At 55.7% G+C, this 21775-nt stretch overlaps 1 protein-coding gene across 1 annotated transcript in view; it reads right to left on the bottom strand.

Annotated features, from left to right (window-relative positions):
- The window catches only part of ARFGAP3 (ADP ribosylation factor GTPase activating protein 3), a 32627-nt gene extending 11823 nt beyond the window's left edge, over positions 1–20804 (bottom strand). The window contains exons 1-9 of the mRNA XM_058673713.1: positions 20617–20804; positions 16216–16334; positions 9068–9140; positions 6906–7037; positions 6030–6113; positions 4403–4490; positions 3315–3374; positions 2368–2414; positions 1469–1608 (exon numbers count right to left, since the gene is read on the bottom strand). Coding sequence (XP_058529696.1) covers positions 1469–1608; positions 2368–2414; positions 3315–3374; positions 4403–4490; positions 6030–6113; positions 6906–7037; positions 9068–9140; positions 16216–16334; positions 20617–20685 — 812 coding nt within the window. The 5' untranslated portion in view covers positions 20686–20804. The remainder of the gene's footprint in view (positions 1–1468; positions 1609–2367; positions 2415–3314; positions 3375–4402; positions 4491–6029; positions 6114–6905; positions 7038–9067; positions 9141–16215; positions 16335–20616) is intronic.
- Between the last annotated feature and the right edge of the window lie 971 nt (positions 20805–21775).

The following is a 21775-nucleotide window of genomic DNA, read 5'->3' as shown; positions in this document are numbered from 1 at the left end:
CCGTCCTGTGCCGTTTTGCCAAGCCACAAGCAGGGAGCTGGACGGGACTTGATCCCAGGCGAGCTGAGCCTGCTTACTCCCAATGCCTTTGCCAAGCCCCAGTGTCTTTAGCCTATGGCTCCTGTGTGAAGATCGGCAAGCTGGGGGGAGTGACACAGGAGAACCTGAATCAGAATGACTCAACTACTCCGTGGTAAACACAGGTAAACTCCCGCGCTAGCCTCAGCTCGGAGAGCTTTTGCAGGAACTCAGACATGAACACCCAACCTGCCCTGAGCCCAGAAAGACTGGAGCTGCTTTCACTGCCAAGCAGGCATGTTGCCCATGGAAGGCCCACGCACTGTGGGCCGCCCAGAAGCCCCACCACGCCTGCTCACCTCTGGGAACCTGTGGGCCCAGCAGCTAAAGGGTGCTGTGCGCATGTTCTCTCCCAGCACCCAGCGGCAGGGTACTACACATCAGGCAGATGGACCCAGTTCTGGGGGTTATTCAGGAGCTCCTCCAAGTGGCTTTGGGGGGTGTCTGGTAGTATCAGACATGTTGACACAGGATGTGGGCACCCCAAGGGGTGGCTTAACCACTGCACCACTAGGCCCAGCCCTGTTCTGGACCCCACAGGACATGGATCCTGGGCCGGTTCGGTCTCAGATCAAGCTTAGCACAGCTTCAGGGGCCAGCACCGTGAGCCTCCTATGGCTAAGTGACAGTTCCTCCTGGGGACCGGCAGGAAGCACCGGCTCACGGGTGATGGACACCTGGGTTGCTCCATTTCTGGTGGGAGGATCATGCTGCCATCACGCGCACGCACAAGTTCTCGTGTGGACATGTGGACGTCTCGATGTCTCTCCACGTCCACGGAAGCACACTTGCATTTCCTAGCCCTCTCTCTCCCTCCCGACACTAGCCCAGTCCTGGCCATTTCAACCAGAAGCTGTCGCCACGCTCCCAACACTAGGCCCCTTCCCTTGAAAGAGAAGCCTCCACATCCTGACACGCACACACACCGTGTGCCCACATATACACAAACACATACACATACCCACGTGCCCACATACACACAAGCACACACACACCCACGTGCCCACATACATACAGGCACACACACATACCCATGTGCCCCCACACATGTGCCCACATATACACAAACGCACACACACACAGTGTGCCCACATATACACAGGCACACACACATACCCATGTGCACACACACACACCTGTGTGCCCACATATACACAAACGCACACACACACAGTGTGTCCACATATACAAAGACACACACACATACCTGTGTCCCCACACATATACACACACCTGTCTGCCCAAATACACAGACACACACACACACTCTGCTGCCCACATACACACAGACACACACACACATGTGCCCACATGTACACAGACCTGCAGACCCTGGCGCTGTCCGACAGTCCCGCTTCCCAGAACTGAACGCCCACACAAAGTCACTTACATGGACTCCTCCTTGGGGGCTGCCCTGGCCAGCTCTTCCTGCTCCTTCCTCTTGTCTGCAGCCTGAGCCTGTTTCTCGATGTCATCAAAGCTCGTGTGCGCCAGTTTCTGGGCCCCCAGGCCTCCTTTTTTGGCTCCAAGCTGGAAGACAGAAAGCACTCAGGTCCACTCGAGTCTTCCCTAAAGACTTGTGCCCAACACAGCTCTCACTTGAGAGCTTCCAATCCACCAGGTATGTGACAGGCACCTTCTACGCGCCCTCTGGCTCAGTCCCCTGAGGTCGGCGAGGCCCACAGTGCCACCACCCCAGGCTATGGACAAGGACATGGAGGCTTGTGTGGGTTAAGTGAGCTGACCCAGGGAGTGTGTCCAGGACAAGTAGTTTGTGCTACTCCCAGGGCATCACTGCTCACAGAAGCAGAGGGGGCAGCGGAGGGGGCATGTGCATTTTTAAAGCCCTTTGTCATAAAAGAAATGCTAAATAAATACTCATTACAGAGAATATTCTAGAATGCTAAATATTCATTCTAGAGAATATTTTAGAATGTCAAATACTCATTCTCTAGTACTTGTTCTGTAGAATATTCTAGAATGCTAAATATTCATTCTAGAGAATATTTTAGAATGTCAAATACTCATTCTCTAGTACTTGTTCTGTAGAATATTCTAGAATGCTAAATACTCATCCCAGATAATATTCTAGAATGGTGAATACCCATTCCAGAGACTATTCTCTTGGGGAAACACCCATCACAGTGAATGAGACATACGACTCTTGGTCAAAGGCACACTGAGGACATGGTTCAAAGTTTAGAAAAAAAAATACAAACAAATCGACCTGACAAAGTATCTCCGGATTTTCAAAGCCAAAGTACCTGACGTTTTATAAATCATACTCACTCCTTTCTTAGCTTGATTGGGTTTCTTCTTTATAAGAGAGGAGACCTCTGCCAGAAAAAAAAATACAAATCAACATTAGCCTCACAGAAATTACACCTTACCTCTCTACTTCAATGTGTCCCCAGGACTTGCTAGGTGCTGGGCACTGCCCCCCAGGAGGCTGTCCCGTTCCCCACACAGCTTGGCCCTGGCGACCCAGCCCCTTGCCGGCGCTCCTAACTCGGCCGAGCGCGCCCCTCGCTGGGCTGTGGATCTTGTACCACGCACTGCGGAGTCGTGAGCGCTCACACACAGAGCCAGGCCACTCCACGGTCACCCCAAAGGGGCTGTCTCCCCAGGGAGGGGAGGGGGTCTCTCTAAGCCGTAAGAACACACCCGACGCGCCTGCGCAGGTGGCCCTGAGCAGATCCTAACCACAGGCTCCACATTGGGCTCCCAGAGGTGCGCTTAGTGGGCGCAGCAAGCACAAAAGATGAGAATGAGCTGACAGCAAGAGACGGCAGAGGCTCCCTGTCTCGAGCCCTGAGCACACTTCACGGGGGCGGGGGAGACCCGGGGCAGACCCTCTCCCCTCCCCCCGCTCTCTGATCTGTCTAGCTGAAGAGGACCATGTCTAATGCTTGAGCCATTTTCCAGCTACTTTCCAACTTGGGCGGGTTCACACGCATCTGTTTCAGATCACAATTCCCGATAATGAGAAATTAATGATGAAGTTCATCTGCCGTAACATCAGAGGAACATAAAAATGCCGAGTTCTTGCGTAAGCAGGGAGGGGGTGGGTGTACTGCCTACGTCCCAGGCGACCAGGGCCCCCCCGCAGCCACTGGGGCTGCTGTGCTCAGTGACCTGGCTAGCACAGGGCAGCCGCGCTCAGCAAAATCGCAGGAAGAGAGCGAGCTGCTGGGTGTAGCTCGCCATCGCAGCAAGGGAGTGTCTCGGGCGCTTACCTGAGGTGGCCTTCGCAGGGGCATTGAGACCTGCCACGCTTGGCCCCACGTCTGGTCCACCTGCATGTTGAAAACACCGACATTAACACGAAAAGCACTCCGCAGCTAGCAGGGAACACAGACCGAGCCAGCGTGCGTGGGCACACAGCTGACCAATCCCATCCACAGCCACCCTGTGGCTGCATGAACTGTCACCTAAAGTTCACTTGAACATAAGCATATTGTTTAAAAAATTAAGTGTCTTTCCATAGGAAGAATATTAGTAGTATCTTTAATTACTGCTATTTTAATTGAACCTTATGGTACTAGGCTGCACTTCTTTTCAAAGATTTCATTTACTTGAACAGCAGCGTTACAGAGAGAGTTGCTCCACTCTCGGTGCCAGCATCCCACATGGGCACCAGTTTGAGGCTCTGTTGCTCCACTTCCGATCCTGCTCCCTGCCGCTGTGCCTTGGTCCCCTGCACAGGCTCCGGTCCGGCCACCCTGGCCGTTACAGCCTCTTGGTAAGTGAGTCAGCAGGTGGACGAGCTCTGTCACTTCTCCCCCTCTCTTTGTAACTCTTTCCAATAAATAAAATACTTTTTTAAAAAAAAGTATTCATTTATTTGTATTGGAAAGGTAAATCTACAGAGAAAAGGAGAGACAGAGAAAGATTTCTGTCTGCTGAGTCAATCCCCAAATGGCTGCAACAGCCGGAGCTGAGCTGATCCAGACAGGAGCTTCTTCCGTCTCCCACACAGGAGCAGGGTCCCAAGGCTTTGGGCCGTCGTTACTGTTCTAGGCCAAAGCAGGGAGCTGGATAGCAAGTGAAGTGGCTGGAACAAGAAGCAGTACTCATGTGGGACCCCCGCACGTGCAAGGTGAGGGTTCCGCTGAGCCATCACGTCGCCCACAAAATAATTCTTAAAACAAGAAGCTTCACTGGTGTGTGCTTTTGTTTCTCTTTCAGAAGAGCAAGATCCTAGTCCGTGCGCAGCTTCCTCCAGTCCATTCTGTGTGGACTTCTGCTAACATGGCAGGATCTGCACCTGACACCAGGCAGCGTCCTGGCGCCGCGCTGTGCACAGCGGCTGCCCACACCTCACCTTCACTGCTTTCCAGCATCGTCACCATGGCCTTTGGTGTGGAAGGAGGCAGCTCCGGCTGCACAGATGCCCAGGCTGTGCTGGCGAGCTGGGGCAAAGGGAGAGGAGCGTTAGCAGACGGGGCAGACCATGGGGTGCTACCAGCTCACCAGCCCCCGGCCAGCTTGTCCATGGAGACATGCTTCAGGGCTATCCCTGAACCCGCTTGGGAATGAAGCACTGTGAGCGTGGGACAGCCTCGGTGACCTGAAGCTGCAGAGAGGGTCTGTCCACTTGACTCTTTGGTTCTTTTTAAAAGTACATTATCTATTTCTTATTTATTTAAAGGACAGAGAAACTGAGACAGAGGTGTCCCACTTGCTGATTTCCTCCCCACATGCAACGACAGTGCAGCTTGGGCCAGGTCAGAGCCAGGAGCCTGGGGCTGGTAAGGACAAGGCAATTCCGGCATCCCATACAGGAGCCGATTCAAGTCCCGGATGCAGCTCCCTGCTGATGCACCTGGGAAAGTAGCAGAAGATGGCCCAAGCACCTGGCCCCTACCACCCATGTGGGAGAACTTGATGAAGTTCCTGGCTCCTGGCTTCACCCTGTCCCAGGGCCTGCCATAGTGGCCATCTGGAAAGTGACTGAATAGAGATTGTCTCTCTCTATAACTCTGCCTTTCAAACAAATCTTAAAAAAATAAATGGGGGTGGGGCTGGCACCACGACATAGTAAGTTAAGCCTCCACCTGCAGTGCCAGCATCCTATATGGGCATCAGTTTGAGTCCTGGCTGCTCCACTTCTCTCTGTAACTCTTTCTTTGCAATACAAATAAATACATCTTAAAAAAAAAAAAAAAAAGACTCAACCTTGGCCTTCTACCTGGAAGCAAGAGTTCAAGCACCTGGGAACCTGCCTGCTTCCCGAGCAGCACGTGGCAGGCAGCTGGGGTGGCAGTGGCGCTACACCTCACACAGGCCCTCAGCAAGGGGATGGAGGCGGCCCAATGACACCTTTCCTTATCAGAAAGGCAGAGTGACACCCACCGAGACCTTCCATCTGCTGGCTCACTCCCCAAACGCCCACAACGGCTGGGCTGGTTAAAGCCGGGAGCCAGGAGCCTTTTCCGGCTCCGAGAGACACCCCTGAGGCTCCAGCATCCCTGCTCAGTGCCGTGGGAAGGCAGGGCAGGTGCAGCTGAGCCGGCAGGGGCGAGGGGCACAGCCCCACCTGGGGCTCTCGCTGTTGGTCCTGTGCTCTGCCTCCACTTCTCAAAACAGACTCAGGTCAGTGTCAGACTCACAGCAAAACCAGGGTGCAGAGATGCAACAACAACTGCCCTAATTCTCAATCAGCCCAAAGTTCTGAGCTGCCAGAGGCCGACGAGGAGCGGGACCCCCAGCTCGCCCCAGCTGGGGTCCCAGCAGACCCTGCAGTGCCCTGAGGAGACGCTGCTCTTCCCTTGGCCAGGAGAGCTGAGCCAGAGCCCGGACTGGCAGCCACGTCACCCCCGGACCACTGGAGCTGCTCTAGTCGCTCCAGCTCATCCCAGTTAAGCCACTGTTTCTCAGAGTTGTCACTCCGGGGGCACAGCGGGCTGGCTTCCTGCCGGAGCTAGGGGAAATACAGCATGAACACTGACCTCAGCAGGCACATGAGCTGCAAAGAAGTCTTCCTCCTTTGGTGGTGGGGACGCGGGCGGGACCACACAGCTATCAAGCCACAGCTGCAAGAGAATGCAGCCCGAACTCAGTGCCCTCATGACCACCCAGGGCTGCCAGCTCACTCTCCCGGTCCCTTCCCCTCCCCTGGAGATGCTGCCAGCTCACTCCTGGGAGCACCTCAGCAACGGATCCATCCAGAAAGTTCTGCTTCCAAAGCCGGAGGAGTCAGGAACCCAATGACAGCAGCCGTGTGTGTGTAAGGAGACCCCCAGGACCTCCCAATTTACAGGGCCCACCTGGATGGATTCACCTGCTGGTCAAGGCCAGCACCACGTGCTGGCCAAGGTCAGCGTCACCCGGCCACGGCGATTTTAGTTAACTTGCAGACAAGTTTGCAGCAGCGGAAATGAATGGCACTAAGTGCACGCCCTGTTGAGCTGAGATGGGGACAGTGCCTCCCTGTCTGGGCAGAAGCAGGCGTCCATCATGAGGTCAGCCCCACGCCTCATGCCACGTGTGTGCTTTCTGCCGCTAAGGTGGCCCCAGGGCAGCACTGCAGCCGTAGTGCACGTGCTGAGCGCCAGTGGCCTGCAGCGTGCCTCGGCGGCAAGCACATGTTCCAGAAGCTTCAGTTGGGCAGGGTCACAGCCCTGTGTTGGTGAGTCAACCACGTGTGTCAGATAAGGTGTCTCAGAGCAGAAACCCACGCGAGGGTCAGCTGACGACACGGTGCCCTGCGTTCCCCCCTCCTCCCGACTGGGCTGGGCTGCACGCTGCTCGCACCCTGGCCAGCAGCGCCCCTGCCTGGGAGGACCAGCTGCTCGGAGGAGCCAGCCGCCCCTCCTGGGACCTACGTCGGTGCCGTGCTTCCGCGTGGCTTGGGTGGCCAGCGACTTGACTCGCTCCCTGTAGAGCTGGGAGGCGCGGCTGCTGTACTTGGAGTTGGTGTCGCTGGTGGTGCAGCCGTGTCGATGGAAAAAGGAAGACTGTGGAGGAAGGGGCCCATGTTAACAGAAACACCACGTTCAGGCCGACGCAGACCACATGCCACGCAGCCTAAAGAGCGTCTGGGAAGTGACACCAGTTTACACGTCGGGAAAGGTTCAGATACACACTTTCCCACATGACAATGGGCAGAGGTCTTTAACGAGGTCCCTGAAAAAAGGGCAAAACTTTTCTTAGTTAAAGGAAAAAAATCTGACATGTATTATGATGGTCCCTGGCCTGCCAAAACTTGCCAGTACCTGACAAAAGTGCATGCTTTCATATTTAATACTCTAATTATACAGACATTAAATCCTATTAATTAATTTTTATTTTTTTGTTTTTCTGTTTATTAATTAAAAGACTTATTTACATATCTGAAAGGCAGAGTCACAGACAGTGGGCCCGGCGGCGTGGCCTAGCGGCTAAAGTCCTCGCCTTGAAAGCCCCGGGATCCCATATGGGCGCCAGTTCTAATCCCGGCAGCTCCACTTCCCATCCAGCTCCCTGCTTGTGGCCTGGGAAAGCAGTCGAGGACAGCCCAAAGCTTTGGGACCCTGCACCCGTGTGGGAGACCCGGAAGAGGTTCCTGGATCCTGGCTTCAGGATCGGTGCAGCACCGGCCGATGAGCTCACTTTGGGAGTGAACCAATGGTTACAGCGCAGGAGCCAGGAGCTTCTTCCAGGTCTCCCACAGGGGTGCAGGGGTCCAAGCACTTGAACCATCCTCTGCTGCTTTCCCAGCCACATTAGCGGGGAGCTGCGCTGTAAGTGGAGCAGCCAAGACTTGAACTGGAACCCACGTGGGATGCCAGTGTCACAGGCAGTGGCTTACCCTGCTGTGCCGCAGTGCTGGGCTCTAACTTCTTTCTTTATTTAAAGTTTCATGGATCGGAAAGGCAGAGCGACAGACAGAGCAGTGGGTAGATATTCTGGATCCTTCCTCGAATGCCTGTGATAGCTGGGACCAAGCCGGCCCTAAGCAGGGAGCCAGGAGCTCCCACCGAGTCCCCCACGGAGTAGACAGGGCCCCAAGTCCCTGAGCCATCGCTGCTGTCTTCCCAGGTGTATCAGCTGGGACCTGAGCAGGAAGTGGAGCAGCCGGGCTTAGAAGCAGGAGTTCTAACATGGGACACAGCTGTCCCAGGCAATAACTTAACCAGATGGGCCACAAGTCCATTATTAAGTACAATTTAAGCTTAAAATTAATCCAGTTAATTAAACTTTTCTGCTTGGGAGCAAAAATGAGAAAAGGTTGAAAAACACTGATTTAAGGGAATTAGAAATCTTGAAAACTAGTATTTCAGCTTTATAATTTTTATTTTAAATATTAACTTAATGCTAGATACAATTTTTATTTGAAGTGTGCACACATCTACAAATCTGGCTTCTTATTCTCCCTTTAATGGCACATATAAGGGAACTCGGCCTACCCAGTGTGCGCTGGGCGGCTGTGCGGAGCGGACACTGGTGCTGGGGAGATGCGGCCATCGCCTGGCCGGCTGGTGCTCAACTGGACTAAACTATTGACCAGTTGCTAAAGTGCAGGGCCCAGGATACATTAACCAGGTTTCTAAATGGGGTTAAAGAAGCCTCACTTCTTGTTCTTTTAGAATCCTTACTTCTAAGATAGTAATAAACTGAAAATCGAACAAAGCTATTAAGTTTGTGAGTTAATGTATCTGCTATAATAAAGAGCAGTGCTTTAATCTGTAGATTTATTAAGTTAGCTATGAACCAAGTACAAGCAGCCCATTCTACATGCCAACACTCCATCACCAGGAAGCTGCGGTCACTTGGCCGCTGCTGCCCAGTTGGCCCCGACCACCTGGGTCGCCGGCCTCCCCAGCACGCCCCGCACCCTGGTTCCCGACCACCTGGGTCGCCGGCCTCCCCAGCATGCCCCGCACCCTGGTTCCCGACCACCTGGGTCACCAGCCTCCCCAGCACGCCCCGCACCCTGGCTCCCGACCACCTGGGTCGCCAGCCTCCCCAGCACGCCCCACACCCTGGTGCCCGCGCACACACTCACGGCATTGGCATTTCCTCCGACCTGCATGCAGCGCAGCTGGAACCAGGACCAGTTGGAGTCCAGCTCTGTGGACCTGCTCGGAGAGAAGATTCCAGAGCATCATGCCTCTCTCCCCGGACACCGAGAACGCATCCTGAAGGACTGTCAGCCTGTGCTGACAGGGACACGCACTCCAGCATGCCTCAGTGGACCTGTGGGGGCACACAGCCGCTGGCCACTCACCCTTCCCCAGGTCAAGGCTCCAAAGTTCCTGATGACCAATTCTCCTCTGCCAGGCCCAAGCAGCAGCTGTGCCAAGCCGGCAGCACTTCCGGCTTCTTCACACACCCTGGATTTTTTGGGAACACATCCCCGCACTGCCCCCATCCCTGGAGGGGTCTGAGCAGAATCTGGCGACATGACTCTACCCCTACTAAGGTATCGTTCACACCTCCTCAGGTGGCTGTCCTGTTCACTGTCACCTGTGCTGACGAGGGGCTGCAGAGATGTCCAGGGTGGGGCCAGACCGAGCCAGGAGCCAGGGGCTCATCCAGGCCTCCCAGGATGAGCACAGACTAGAACCCGGCGGGCTCTGACACAGGATGCCGGCAGCCCAGACAACGTCTACTTGAAAGGCAGAATGACAGCAAGAGTCTCTCTCTCACACACACACACACACACACTGTTCATTCACTAACTCAGTCTTCAAATGGCTACAGTAGCTAGAGCGGGTGTGGGCAGAAGCCAGGCTCCAGATCCACCAGAGTCTGCCATGCAGGTGCAGGACAAAGCACTGCACACACTCTGCCGCTTTCCCCGCTGCATCAGCAGGGAGCTGGCTCAGAAACAGAGCAGCCTGGACTTCAACTGGCGCACTGTATGGAATGCCAGCGCTACAGATACTGGCACCCACTCCTGGGTGCTGGAGGGGCCTACCTGTTATCAATACCCCCACGGCAGGGAAGACACATAGGATTTAAGGTTCCTGAAGCAAAAGCTGCAGGCAGCCCCAGCCTCCCCCTTCCTACCTGCTTAGCTCTGGCGTCACATGAGACCGGAGGTGACAGAGGCACATTTGCCAAGGGCTCCGAGGAACAGTGAGAGCGGCAGCACACACGGTCCTCAGATAGAATGCATCGATCCAACACAGAGCCTGCCCCACGTGGCCTCCAAGCGACGTGGGTATTTAGAATGGGCAATAAGCACAACGGCCTTTACAAAGTGGGCAGGGCGCCAAGCAGGGACGTCAGAGCCGCCCTCCATTTCCGTTTGTGCTGCCCTTCCCTCTGCTAATTTTCTTTTCTTATTCTATTTTTTTTTCTACTTAACTTGAAAGACAGAGACACCGAGCTATTCCATTTGCTGATTCATCCCCAAAAGTCTCCAATAGCTGGGGTTGCACCAGACTGAAGCCAGGAGCCCAGAGTTCAATTCAGGTCTCCCCCTGGGTGGCAGGGGGCCCATGCTTGGGTCATCCATCACCTGCTGCCACCCTGGCACCCGTCCACCAGACAGGCACCCGCAGAAATTGGGTTGAAAGTGGGGTTCAGCCTCAAAGCAAGCAGACAGACTCTCAAAGGCTGAGCCTGAGGCTGGCTCCCTCCCATGTGAATTCATCTACCTGTTGATATTGTTTAATCTTTGGTACATTAGGAAGTTATTTTGAAGCCAATAGCCTGTTGGAGATTAATATGAATACACAGTGGCAGATCCACTTCATGTGATGCGCAAAAAGCAAAAATTAAACCACACTTGGTAAGAAACAGCTCCCAAAGACAAAGAAGCAAAAAAGAAAAACAGTCTGTTAGAATTTCTGATTTCGGCAAAGGTGGAGCAGTCAGCTGTTCTCGGAGCTTGGGAGGACTTGCGCAGGTGCCGGCTGCGCTCTGGCAGCCCTGCGACGGCCAAGGCTGCCTCACCCAGGTTGCCCGCATGGGTGCAGGGGCCAGCTTCCACCGCTCTACAGGTCACCAGGAGGGAACGGGGACAAAGTGGAGCAGCAGGGACCTGAACCGCAGGTCCCCACATGGGACGCCCCACGCTCCTGCGCCAGCCCAAAGCACTGCCTTTCCACCTGAAACGGCTCTCCTCCCGTGACCTCCAGACGGTCACAGTCAGCATGTCCCAGGATACACCGGGGTGGAGCTTTACATGAGCCCGCTCATCTGTTCCTCTGCGTGCTAGTGTCTTTCCAGCTGCCTTCGAGGGAGGGGAGACAAAGATGGGCTAAGCAAGGAAGGTCCCAGAGCCACAAAGGATTGGCCTCAGCCAAAGCCGTGGCATTCCCCGGGGCTGCCTCCTGCTCAGCCCACTGCAGGGCCACTCCTCGAGGGCCAGGCAGCCCTGTGGAGGTCCCAAGCCTAGCAGCCAAGTTCCTACACAGCACACAAAACCCTCCCCTCTGAAGCTTGCTGCCCTTGGTCTGTGCACACCACCGCCAAGAGGCAGTTTCCCTTCCGGCCTCTCCATCTTGTCCTCCAGGCTCCAGTGCTGGCCTCTATCTTCCCTGTCTCATCTCCCAGGTGCTATGCTCCCTGCCGCTGGTCCCTCCTCTTGCTCACTGGCTTGCCCCTTCCTCCAGGCAGGCCCAAGGTTCCGTGTCCACCTCTTGGGCACAACTATGCCTTCCCACACGTGCTGCGTCCCAGCAGGCCCCTTGCCCACCCTGATCAATGCTGGCGTCCCCATCTCCTTGTACACGCTCAGTAAACGCTGCCCAGTGAGCCAGAGGACAAACAGGGCTGCGGCTCTGGGAGGAGCTGGGCACGCTTAGGAGCAGGGCAGCCGGCTGTTTCAGGGTTCTCCTTACCTGCCTTCCCCTTCTCCTCAGAAGACATCACAGCTGGTAAATTATTTCCTCTGTAACAGTGTTCAGGTGGAATTTTAACTTTGTAAAACTCCACTTTAAAGAAATATACCAGGCTGGCAAAATGGCTCAATAGCTAAATCTTCACCTTGCGAGTGCCAGGATCCCACGGCACTGGTTCATGTCCAGGTTGCCCCACTTCCCATCCAGCTCCCTGCTTGTGGCCTGGGAAAGCAGTCGAAGACGGCTTAAAGCCTTGGGACCCTGCACCCGCAGGGGAGACTTGAAAGAAGCTCCTGGCTTCGGATCGGCTCAGCTCCAGTCATTGTGGCCACTTGGGGAGTGAACCAGCAGATGCAAGATCTTCCTCTCTGTATCTCCTTCTCTTTGTAAATCTGATCTGCCTTTCCAATAATAAATGAATAAATTTCTAAAAAAAAAAAGAGAGAGAAGAAGAAGAAGGCCCGACATTGTAGCCTAAGCAGATAAAGTCCTTGCCTTGCAACACACCAAATCCCATATGGGCACTGGTTCTGGTCCCGGTGGCCCCATTTCCCATCCAGCTCTCTGCTTGTGGCCTAGGAAAGCAGCTGAAGAAGGCCCAAAGCCTTGGGAACCTGCATCACATGGGAGACCATGGGAAGAAGTTCCTGGCTCCTGGCTTCAGATCAGCTCAGCTCCAGCTGTTGCGGCCACTTGGGGAGTGAATCATTGGACGGAAGATCTTCCTCTCTGTCTCTCCTCATCTCTGTATATCTGACTTTCCAATAAAAATAAATAAATCTTAAAAAAAAACAAAAACAAAATAAACAGTAGGCTATACTGTCAACAGAGGTGCCTTGGGATTGCCTGTGCCTTTGTGTGAGAGAAAAGTGTGTGTGTGTGTGTGTGTGTGGTTGGAGAGGAGGGGCGGGGAGGAGACGGGGAGGACAGCCCAGAGCGGGCACCTTCACTTTATTTCACGCAGTGCAGAGCTGCCTAGATTTTTTTTTCCCCAGGGAGCTTGTGTGTGTGATTTTTTTTCAGTCAGTAAAATTCTTTTAAAAAGCAGGCCCCTTCCCCACCTTACAAAGTCAGTCACCGGGCCGCCATTGTAGTACCACAAGTTAAGCCACCACCTGCAAAGCCAACGTCCCATCTGGATGGGCCCTGGCTGATCCACTTCCAAACCAACTCCCTGGTAATGTCACTGGGAGCAGTGGAGGATGGCCCGAGGCTTGGGCCCTGCACCCACGTGGGAGACCCGGATGGAGTGCCAGGCTCCCGACTAAAGCTTCGTCCACACCTGGCTGTTGGGCCATTTTGGGGTGGTGCTGACCCAGTGGAAGGAAGAGCACTAGCTCTCATGTTCTCTCATGTTCTCTCTCTCTCTCTCTTTGCAACTCTGCCTTTCAAATAAATACAGAATCTTGGGCCCAGCGCGATAGTGTAGTGGTTAAAGTTCTTGCCTTGAACATGCTTGGATTCCATATGGGCTCCAGTTCTAATCCTGGCAGCTCCACTTCCCATCCATCTCCCTGCTTGTGGCCTGGGAGCGCAGTCGAGGATGGCCCAAAGCCTTGGGACCCTGCACCCACGTGGGAGACCCAGAAAAAGCTCCTGGCCCCTGGCTTCAGACTGGCTCAGCTCTAGCCGTTGAGGCCGCTTGGGGAGTGAACCATCGGACGGAAGATCTTCCTCTCTGTGTCTCCTCCTCTCTGTATATCTGCCTTTCCAATAAAAATAAATAAATCTTTAAAAAAAAATCAACTGACATAAACAGGCAACTAACGTTAGCTCAAAATGGACAGCACTCTAAGACCCCACCTATAGTTTTCAAAGGAAACAACCTCAGAGCTTTGTGACACGGGACTCTGCAGGGCCGGGGATGGCAACAACAGACAAGTTGTCTCCATGAACGTTAGGGAAGAACATCAACAGAGTAAAACGCAATTCGCACAAGGAGAGACAATATTTGCAGGTTTTGTATCTGATAAGGCAGACGCGGGGTGCGTCCTGCAATCACCAGGTCAGGTCAGCCGAGGCAAGGCAGGCTGGACTCAGAATCCAAAACATCTCCAGCCAGCTGGTGCAGTGAACCAGCAAATGGACGATAGCTCGATCTATCTTCCTTCCTCCCTTCCTTTTTCTCTCTTTTTCTTTCTTTTTTTTTCTCTCTCTCTTCCCCCTCTCTGTAACTCTGCCTTTCAAATAAAAACAAATAAATTTTGGGGCTAGCACAGTAGCCTCGTGGCTAAAGTTTTCACCTTACATGCACTGGGATCCTATCTGAGCATATCCTGGCTGTTCCACTTCCCTTCCAGCTCCCTGCTTGTGGCCTGGGAAAGCAGTCGAGGACAGCCCACCTTGGGACCCTGCACCTGCGTGGGAGACCTGGAAGAAGCTCCTGGCTCCTGCTTTGGGTTAGCTCCAGCCGGCTGTTAATGGCCACTTGGTGAGTGAACTAGCAGATGGAAGATCTTTCTCTCCGTCTCTCCTTTCTATAAATCCAACTTTCTAATGAAAAACATATATAAATCAGAGAGAGAGAGAGAGAGAGAGATCTTCCCATTGGCCGTCATGCGGACGCCCAGCACCTGCAGTGGGACGGAGGCCCCTTCAGGACACTCTGCCGAGCAGAACGCCGCACCTAGTAAGGTCCTGACAGTAGTCACGGACTCAGAAGTAGAGCGGGGACTGTCGGGGCAAAGGTGGCCAGCCCCAAAAGGCAGCTCGCGGGATGAGAAGTCCTGCAGACGGGGTGAGAGTCATGCACTGTGAACACACCTAATGCCTCAGAATGGAGATGGGGCAGGCCAGGGCGCGGCGGGTCAAGCCACAGACTGGATTCGCAGCCCACTTGGGAGCGCTGGTTTGAGCCCTGGCGACTTCTCTTCTGATCCAACTTCCTGCCAATGAGCTTTGGAAGGAGACCCAGGTAGGAGCTCCTGGCTCCTCCTCCTGGCTTCAGCCAGGTCCAGCTCAGGCCGCTAAGCCATCTCGGGAGTGAATCATAGAATACAAGATCTCTGTCTGCCTCGGTGTTGTTCTTTCAAATAACTAAATGAATCTTTCTATAAAGATTTTTTTAAAGATTTATTTATTTTTATTGCAAAGTTAGATACACAGAGAAAAGAAGAGACAGAGAGGAAGATCTCCCGTTGATTCACTGCCCAAATGACTGCAACGGCCGGTGCTGCGCCGATCCGAAGCCAAGAGTCAGGAACTTCCTCCAGGTTTCCCACACGGGTGCAGGGTCCCAAGCTTTGGGCTGTCCTCAACCGCTTTCCCAGGCCACAAGCAGGGAGCTGGATGGGAAGCGGGGCCGCTGGGACAGCAACCTGCGTGATGTGGGATGTTGGCCTTACCGGTAGGGGCTTACCTTACTACACCACAGCGCTGCTCCCAATACATTTTATTTATGTTTAAACAGGTACCTTTATCATGCTGCAGTCTATATTTTATTTTTATTTATTTGGAAGTCACAATTACAAAGATGGAGAAATACACACACACACACAGAGAATATTCTAGAACCAGAGTCTAAGAAAAAGGAAAGGACTGATGGATGCTCTACAAGCAATGAGCAACACACACAATAACTCCGTCCTCTCAACAGCGACCAGGGGCACGGGCTCCAAGGACTTGGCCTCCACACATGAGCTCTAAAGAGAACTCCATTCATCCGGAAGTTGAGTCTTTAAAAGGTACCAAAGAAGAAAATCATGTAGTGACTACTGCCACAGAGCATGGGAGCTAACACACAGAGCACCTTGCGACTGTGATGGATCCGCCCTGCGCACACACACCCTGGCTATGCAACCCTGTTGCCATGAGGTGGGGCTTGCAGAAAGAACCTGGCAGGGCCCAGGGGCTGACCACAGGCCTCGCTTGGCAGCCAGGACCTCAGTCAGCCTGGGCACCTGCCAATTTGTTCTCTGATGATTTTAGTTTCTTTACTTCCCAGCTCCCCTGGCCTGCCGGTCTTGCTGTCTCCAGTGGAAGCTCCACACAGGCCCCCCGCCCACCACTCCCCAGCATCAGAGGCAGGGATAGTACACTGCTCACGGGAGGCGCCGACACAACCAGCCTTGACCTACAGATAGGAGACGCCCTTCAGAGCCAGGATGGTGGGGGCGCAGGCTCCTGGGTCTTCCTCGGCCACTTGCCCAGGTGCAGCAGCAGGGAGCGGATCAGAAGCGGAGCAGCCAGGACTCAAACAGGCAGTCAGACAGGCTGACAGCATCGCAGGCAGTGGCTTAACCTGGGCCCCAACCTGTCATTTTTCTTGTTTGCATCAAAGCCAACAAAGCAACAAGGCAAAGGCATCTTCGGCCTGTGTGGTGGCCGTGTCCCAGCGTGGGGGTGGGAGTCACTCACTCACCGGATGAAACTCAAGTGGACACCCAGCGAGCGGTGTGAGCCCGAGCAGTCGATGCACAGGAACACCCCATAGGTGATGCTGGCCCAGCTGGGGTTCTTGGCACCACAGTCAAAGCACACCTGGAAGGAAGACAGGAGCCTTGGTCACCAGGGGGTCCCTGTTGGCATGTGAGGCACCCCGTGCGGACAGCCCACACTGGGCTTGGGGCCTGCTTGGCCTTGGTTGTTCACCCTGGCTGCTGGAGCGGGCTCACTGGCTCCTGTAAGCCCCCAACCTCAACCCCTTGTCCTGTAATCCTGTCCTTCCCAGCTACACTGTTTATCACATCAAACTATTGTCATTCACACATCACCACCGATGATCACAGGTGTGTGCTCTGACAGGCCATGCCACATGCCCGGGCTCTGGCCTCTGCGACACTCCTTAGCCTGACACAGCACAGAAGGCTCCAGCCCTTGTCCTCCGGCGGCCAGCGAGGATGTCCCAGGGGGCAGGCGCTCCTGGCAGGCGTGGCAGCCACACTCTACAACTGGCTGCTCCCCACCACCCTTGACCTGTGTAAGCACCATCCTCCCTCTACCAGGGGTGGCTGAGCCGGCTGCAGGAGGCAGCGAGGGAGCCGTCAGCTGACACAGCCCCGGGACAGCAGGGGCCGACTGGCCAGCTCAAGGGCCCCTGCCTGGCCCTGGGAGGCAACACGATCACCTGCTCCTGGTGGGTGGAGATCTGCGTCAGCGGGAAGGCGACACCACAGCAGATAACCACACGGACAGGGCGAGGCTCCTGGGCCACACTGGGCCACCCCTGGGATAGCCCAGGCTTGCATCTCTCCCAGGGCTGCCTCAGGGCTGCTCCTGCTGGAAGACAGCGCTCTGCCAACAGGGGCGGCACCCGGGTTAATGGGGACAGCACCCTGTCTATGGTGATGACCCATTGAGAGTTTTTCACTGGTGACTGGTTCTGCTTAATTTATGAAAACAGTAATTATTCTAGAAATTCTGAACATTGACTGTTGATGTCCTCATGGGCCTCTAAGAAGGTACCTCCTACCAACTGGTCAGCGCCTGGCTGGCCAGGCACGTATGTAGTCTATTTAGCCACATGGGGCCAGTACCCTGAAGGATCACAGTTGACCTTAGCTTTCAAAGTCACGAAGCCAGTCTGTAACTAAGGAGCCAACAGGAAGAGGGCCACCTGCTGGCAGGGCCAGCTCATCACAGCAAAAAATGCCGCAAAGTCCCTTATCTGTCCGTCCACCCGTCGTCCTGGGTCTTGGATTGCGGGCTCAGGCGTCATGTCGTGGCCACCAATGCACACAGCAGGTGCTGCACTTGTAGGTCCCTCACACAGATTCAACTGACCCAGATGGAAACTGTTTAAACGCAAATACAAATATAAGGCGGCACAGGGCAGGGCATTCTAAGCAATGAATTACGCCCTCTCCCCTACTGGAGTGCCTGGTTCAAGTCCCAGTGGCTTCACACTCCCAGTCCCACTTCTGGCTAACAGGCCAGGGAGGCAGCAGATGCGCCTCCACTGACACGGGCTCCAGCCACCCATGTGAAAGACTCAGAAAGCCCTAAAAAAAAATGCCTTCAAGTCTCTTTTAAATTTTATTTATTTTCATTTGAAAAGTAGATTTACAGAGAGAAGGGAAGAAACAGACAGACCTTCCATCTGCTGTTTTACTCCCCAAAAGGCCACAACAGGCAGAGCTAAGCCAATCAGAAACCAGGAGCCAGGAGCCTCTTCCAGGTCTCCCATATGGATACAGAGTCCCAAGACTTTGGGCCGTCCTCAGCTGCTTTCCCAGGCTACAAGCAGGGAGCTGGGTAGGAAGTGGGGCAGCCGGGACCAGAACCAGAGCCCATGTGGGATGCCAATGCTACAAGGCGGAGGATTAGCCTGTTGAGCCACCATGCTGGCCCCAAGAAAAGCTATCTTTTGAAAACATGCAGTACTTCATAATGGCTATTCAGCTGGCGCTCACAGAGCATCGGATCCTGTGAGTCCTCCAGGGGGATCCTAACACGGACAGGAGGATGCACGCAGGCCTCATCTGATCTGAAAGACAGACGTCCGAGGAGCCTGGTGTCATGGGGGTCCTGGCATGGACCCCCGGAGCTCTGAGGGCTCACTGTGTAGCCCTGCTGCTTCACCCAGCGCCTGGCCCTCGGCAGCTGCCTGATGTGTCCTCAGCGACGGCCGGGAGGGTCGCACAGGCTGGACAGCGGACCCTTGCAAGAACTGGATCCGGTGATCTACAGGCAGAACACGGGGTCTTCCCTGCCTTGCCTGCTTCCTGTTTCTTAAGGCTATTTTTGGAACCCCATTAAAAATGTGTATTGCTACCTGATTCTGTCATGTTCTTGCACCTTGCTTTAAGGGCTGGCATGTGATGTAACGGTTGACACTGCCTACCTCCTGAACTGGAACCCATGGGCTCGAGTCTTCGGCCTCTGCTCTCTTCCTTCCTACACACACCCTGGGCAGGCAGTGAGGTCCATGCCATATTTGCAGGAGACCTGGAATGAGTTTCTAGCTTCTTTTTTGCTCTTTAAGATTTCTTTATTTATCTTGGAAGGAAGAGTTACAGACAGCAAGTGGGGGAGAAAGACGTATCTTCCACTGCTTGTTCACTCTCCAGAGGGCTGCAGTGACCAAATCTGGGCCAGGCCAAAGCCAAGAGTCTCCCATGTGGGTGACAGGGGCCCAAACACTTGGGCCATCTTCCACAGCTTTTCTCCGGCCACTAGAAGGGAGCTGGATCAGAGTGGAGCAGCCAGGACATGAACCATATGGGATGCCGGCAAAGACTTATTTATTTGAAAGGCAGAGTTACAGAAAGTCACACACACACACACACACACACACACACACACACACAGAGGTAACACTGCTAACTACTGAATCTCCTGGGGCTGGGGACCAGTCTGAAGCCTGGAGCCTGAAGCTCCAGCCGGGTCTCCCATATGGGTCCAGGGTCCTAGGCCATGTCCCGGTCTTTTCCAGGAGCATTAGCAGAAGCTGGACTGGAAGGGGGGCAGCCTGGACTCAGATTAGCCCCATATGGGTGGCTGGGGCCCAGGCCTTGCCCGCTTCCGGCTCTGGCCTCTCGCAGCCCTTGTCATGGTGGATACTGGGGAGTGAACCAGCCAAGGGGGGGGGGATCGATACCTGTGTGCCTTTAAGTGTTTTGTTTTTTTAAACTGTTTTAGGAAATAGTCTCCATCTTTGTTTAGGTGACTGTTCCAAACCCTTGGCCACTAAGAGATCCCAACGGTGAAGTCCAGCAGGTCACTGCGGGAAGCCACCACTTACAGACAGCTGCCTGGAGTACTCACCAGGCACAGGTGCCTGCCAGTGCCGAGCCAGGTGCCCCCCACCCCGCACTCACACAGTCAGGCTCCTCACGGGTGTCTCCCCACACACATACCCAGAACTGCTCCCTGACAAAGTCCAGCGAATGCCACGCTGCTGCCCACGGAGGGGCAGTTTCCATATGGCCAGCTGCTGCAATCTGCTCGCGATAACTGCCCTGCCATCCACGACGGCACAGAAATGCAGCCGGACAATCCCCGTCCCAGCGACCTCACAGCCTGGGGAAGCCTGCCCCTTTCCTTGCTTTCGGGGGAGCTGTGACCGTAGGTCCTCCACCCCGACCAGCAGGCAGAAACACCGACTTCCCCCCACCCGGAGCTCCCATCTCGGAGGCGCCAGTGGGGACCAGACGGGACAGATGGTGACGCGACAGCCCTTTGCACCCTCCCATTCTACTCCGACGGATGTCTGACACTTCAGACCCATGCGTCACCTCCAACATCCCCAGTCAGCTGGGAAATGTTGTAAAAGTGCTGGAGGCAGGGGAAAACCCCAGTCAGGAAAGGGGGTGACGAGGTGGCAGCTGGTGCCACCCCTGGGCAGCTTTACAGGACAGGCACCCTGTGGACACTCCACGGGGACGGGTGCCACCTGGCTTCCCGTGCGCCCCGGGCTACCAGCTGGAGCCCCTGGCCTCGCTCCTGCCTGGACTTGCAGCAGCCCCCTCCCCGTGTGGGGCCCCGGGGCTGAGTTCCGGGGTGCTCGTGCCCGCGACCCCCATCTCCCACCGTCCCAGGGCGCACCTCCGTCCCCAGCCCCGGGATGCTCCGGGCCAGCAGCGCCAGGTGCCCGGCTCGGGGTCCCGCGCTCCCGCCCGACCCCCCGAGGGGGACCCCCTCGCCGCCAGCGAAGGCTAGGCGCGGCGCGGCCGGGACCCGGGCGAGGCCCAGGCTCCGGCTCCACAGTGCGACGTGTCACAGGCCGGCCGGCTCCTCCTCCCGCGGCCGCGGCCACAGGCGCCCGCAGGGGCTGCCCGCGGGGTCCGGCGTCTGGGATGACAGGGCGCCCGACGGCCGCTACCTTGTTCGTGGGCACCGAGCGGAGGCGCTTGAAGATGGCCAGGATGTCCTGCTTGCTGGGGTCCCCCATGGTCTCCAGAGAGAGAGGTGCAGCCCGCGCCGCCAACCGGGAAGCGCCGAGCAGCGGTTGCCGCCTCCGGGAGGCCGAGGGAGGCCGAGGGGGCGGGGCCGCGCGTGACGGCAGGCCCCGCCCCGAGCGCCGCGCAGGCGCCCTTCTTCGTCCCCGCCCTGACCACACCCCGAAGGTCCCACCCCGCTCCTCACCCCCGCCTTGGCCACGCGCCCGCATGTCCCGCCCCCGCCTTGGTCACGCCCCGCAGGCCCAGCCCGTTCTCCTTCGTCCCCGCCCTGGCCACGCCCTGAGGGCCCCGCCCCCCGGGCTCCCCGCGCGCCTGCGCAGCTCGTCTCCACCTGGGAGCACCTGCTGCGCGCGGCCGGGTCCCCCGGACTTTTCGTGCATTTTGCCTGACTGGCTGCTTCCTGCGTCTGCACGCCGGGGCGTCTCACGTCCTTCCCGCGAGGGCGGCAGGACTGCCAGGAGACCTGAGAGGCAGAGCCACCCGCTGACCCCCAGCCACCGTCCCACTGAACATCTCGAATATCCGCGATTCGCCTTCCGTTTTTCATTGTTGCCTTCCGTGGAGGCCAGGCCCTGGGAGGGAAGTTCTGTCCTGCAAGACATTGATTTTCTTTCTTCTTCTTCTTTTTAAAAATTTTATTAGTGATGAGCTGCAGCCTGGTCACAGCAGCCCCCAATACTCCCTACTGGACTGGCCCCCAGCTCTGGTTTGTGTGCCTGCCAGCATTTACAGCAGGCTGGTCCAGTCTGTCTCATATCCCATTGGGATCTCATACACATTATTGGGCGTTGAAGCTTAACTCAACCAGCTCCACCTTCTAGCCCACACTCATGCCAGCGGGTGCCACCGCCTGTCCACCAGCCCTGCCCCCCTTCCTGGTTCTCATGCTCACCAGTGGGATACAGCCCATCAGAGAGGCGCCCACAACCGCTCCACTGGACCCACTGAATGCACTCCCTGCCCCAGATCTTGCACCCTCCAGGTGGCTTTGGGGTCTAGCTGGGCAGGACTTGCCCCCAGTGCTAGCACTTGCCAGGTGATGTTGTGGCAACACCCAACCTGCCTGCCCTTAGTCTGGCT

Source organism: Ochotona princeps, chromosome 15 (genome assembly GCF_030435755.1).
Source record: "Ochotona princeps isolate mOchPri1 chromosome 15, mOchPri1.hap1, whole genome shotgun sequence".
In the NCBI taxonomy this organism is placed as follows: domain Eukaryota; kingdom Metazoa; phylum Chordata; class Mammalia; order Lagomorpha; family Ochotonidae; genus Ochotona; species Ochotona princeps.
This window is presented reverse-complemented; position numbering and strand designations above follow the sequence as displayed.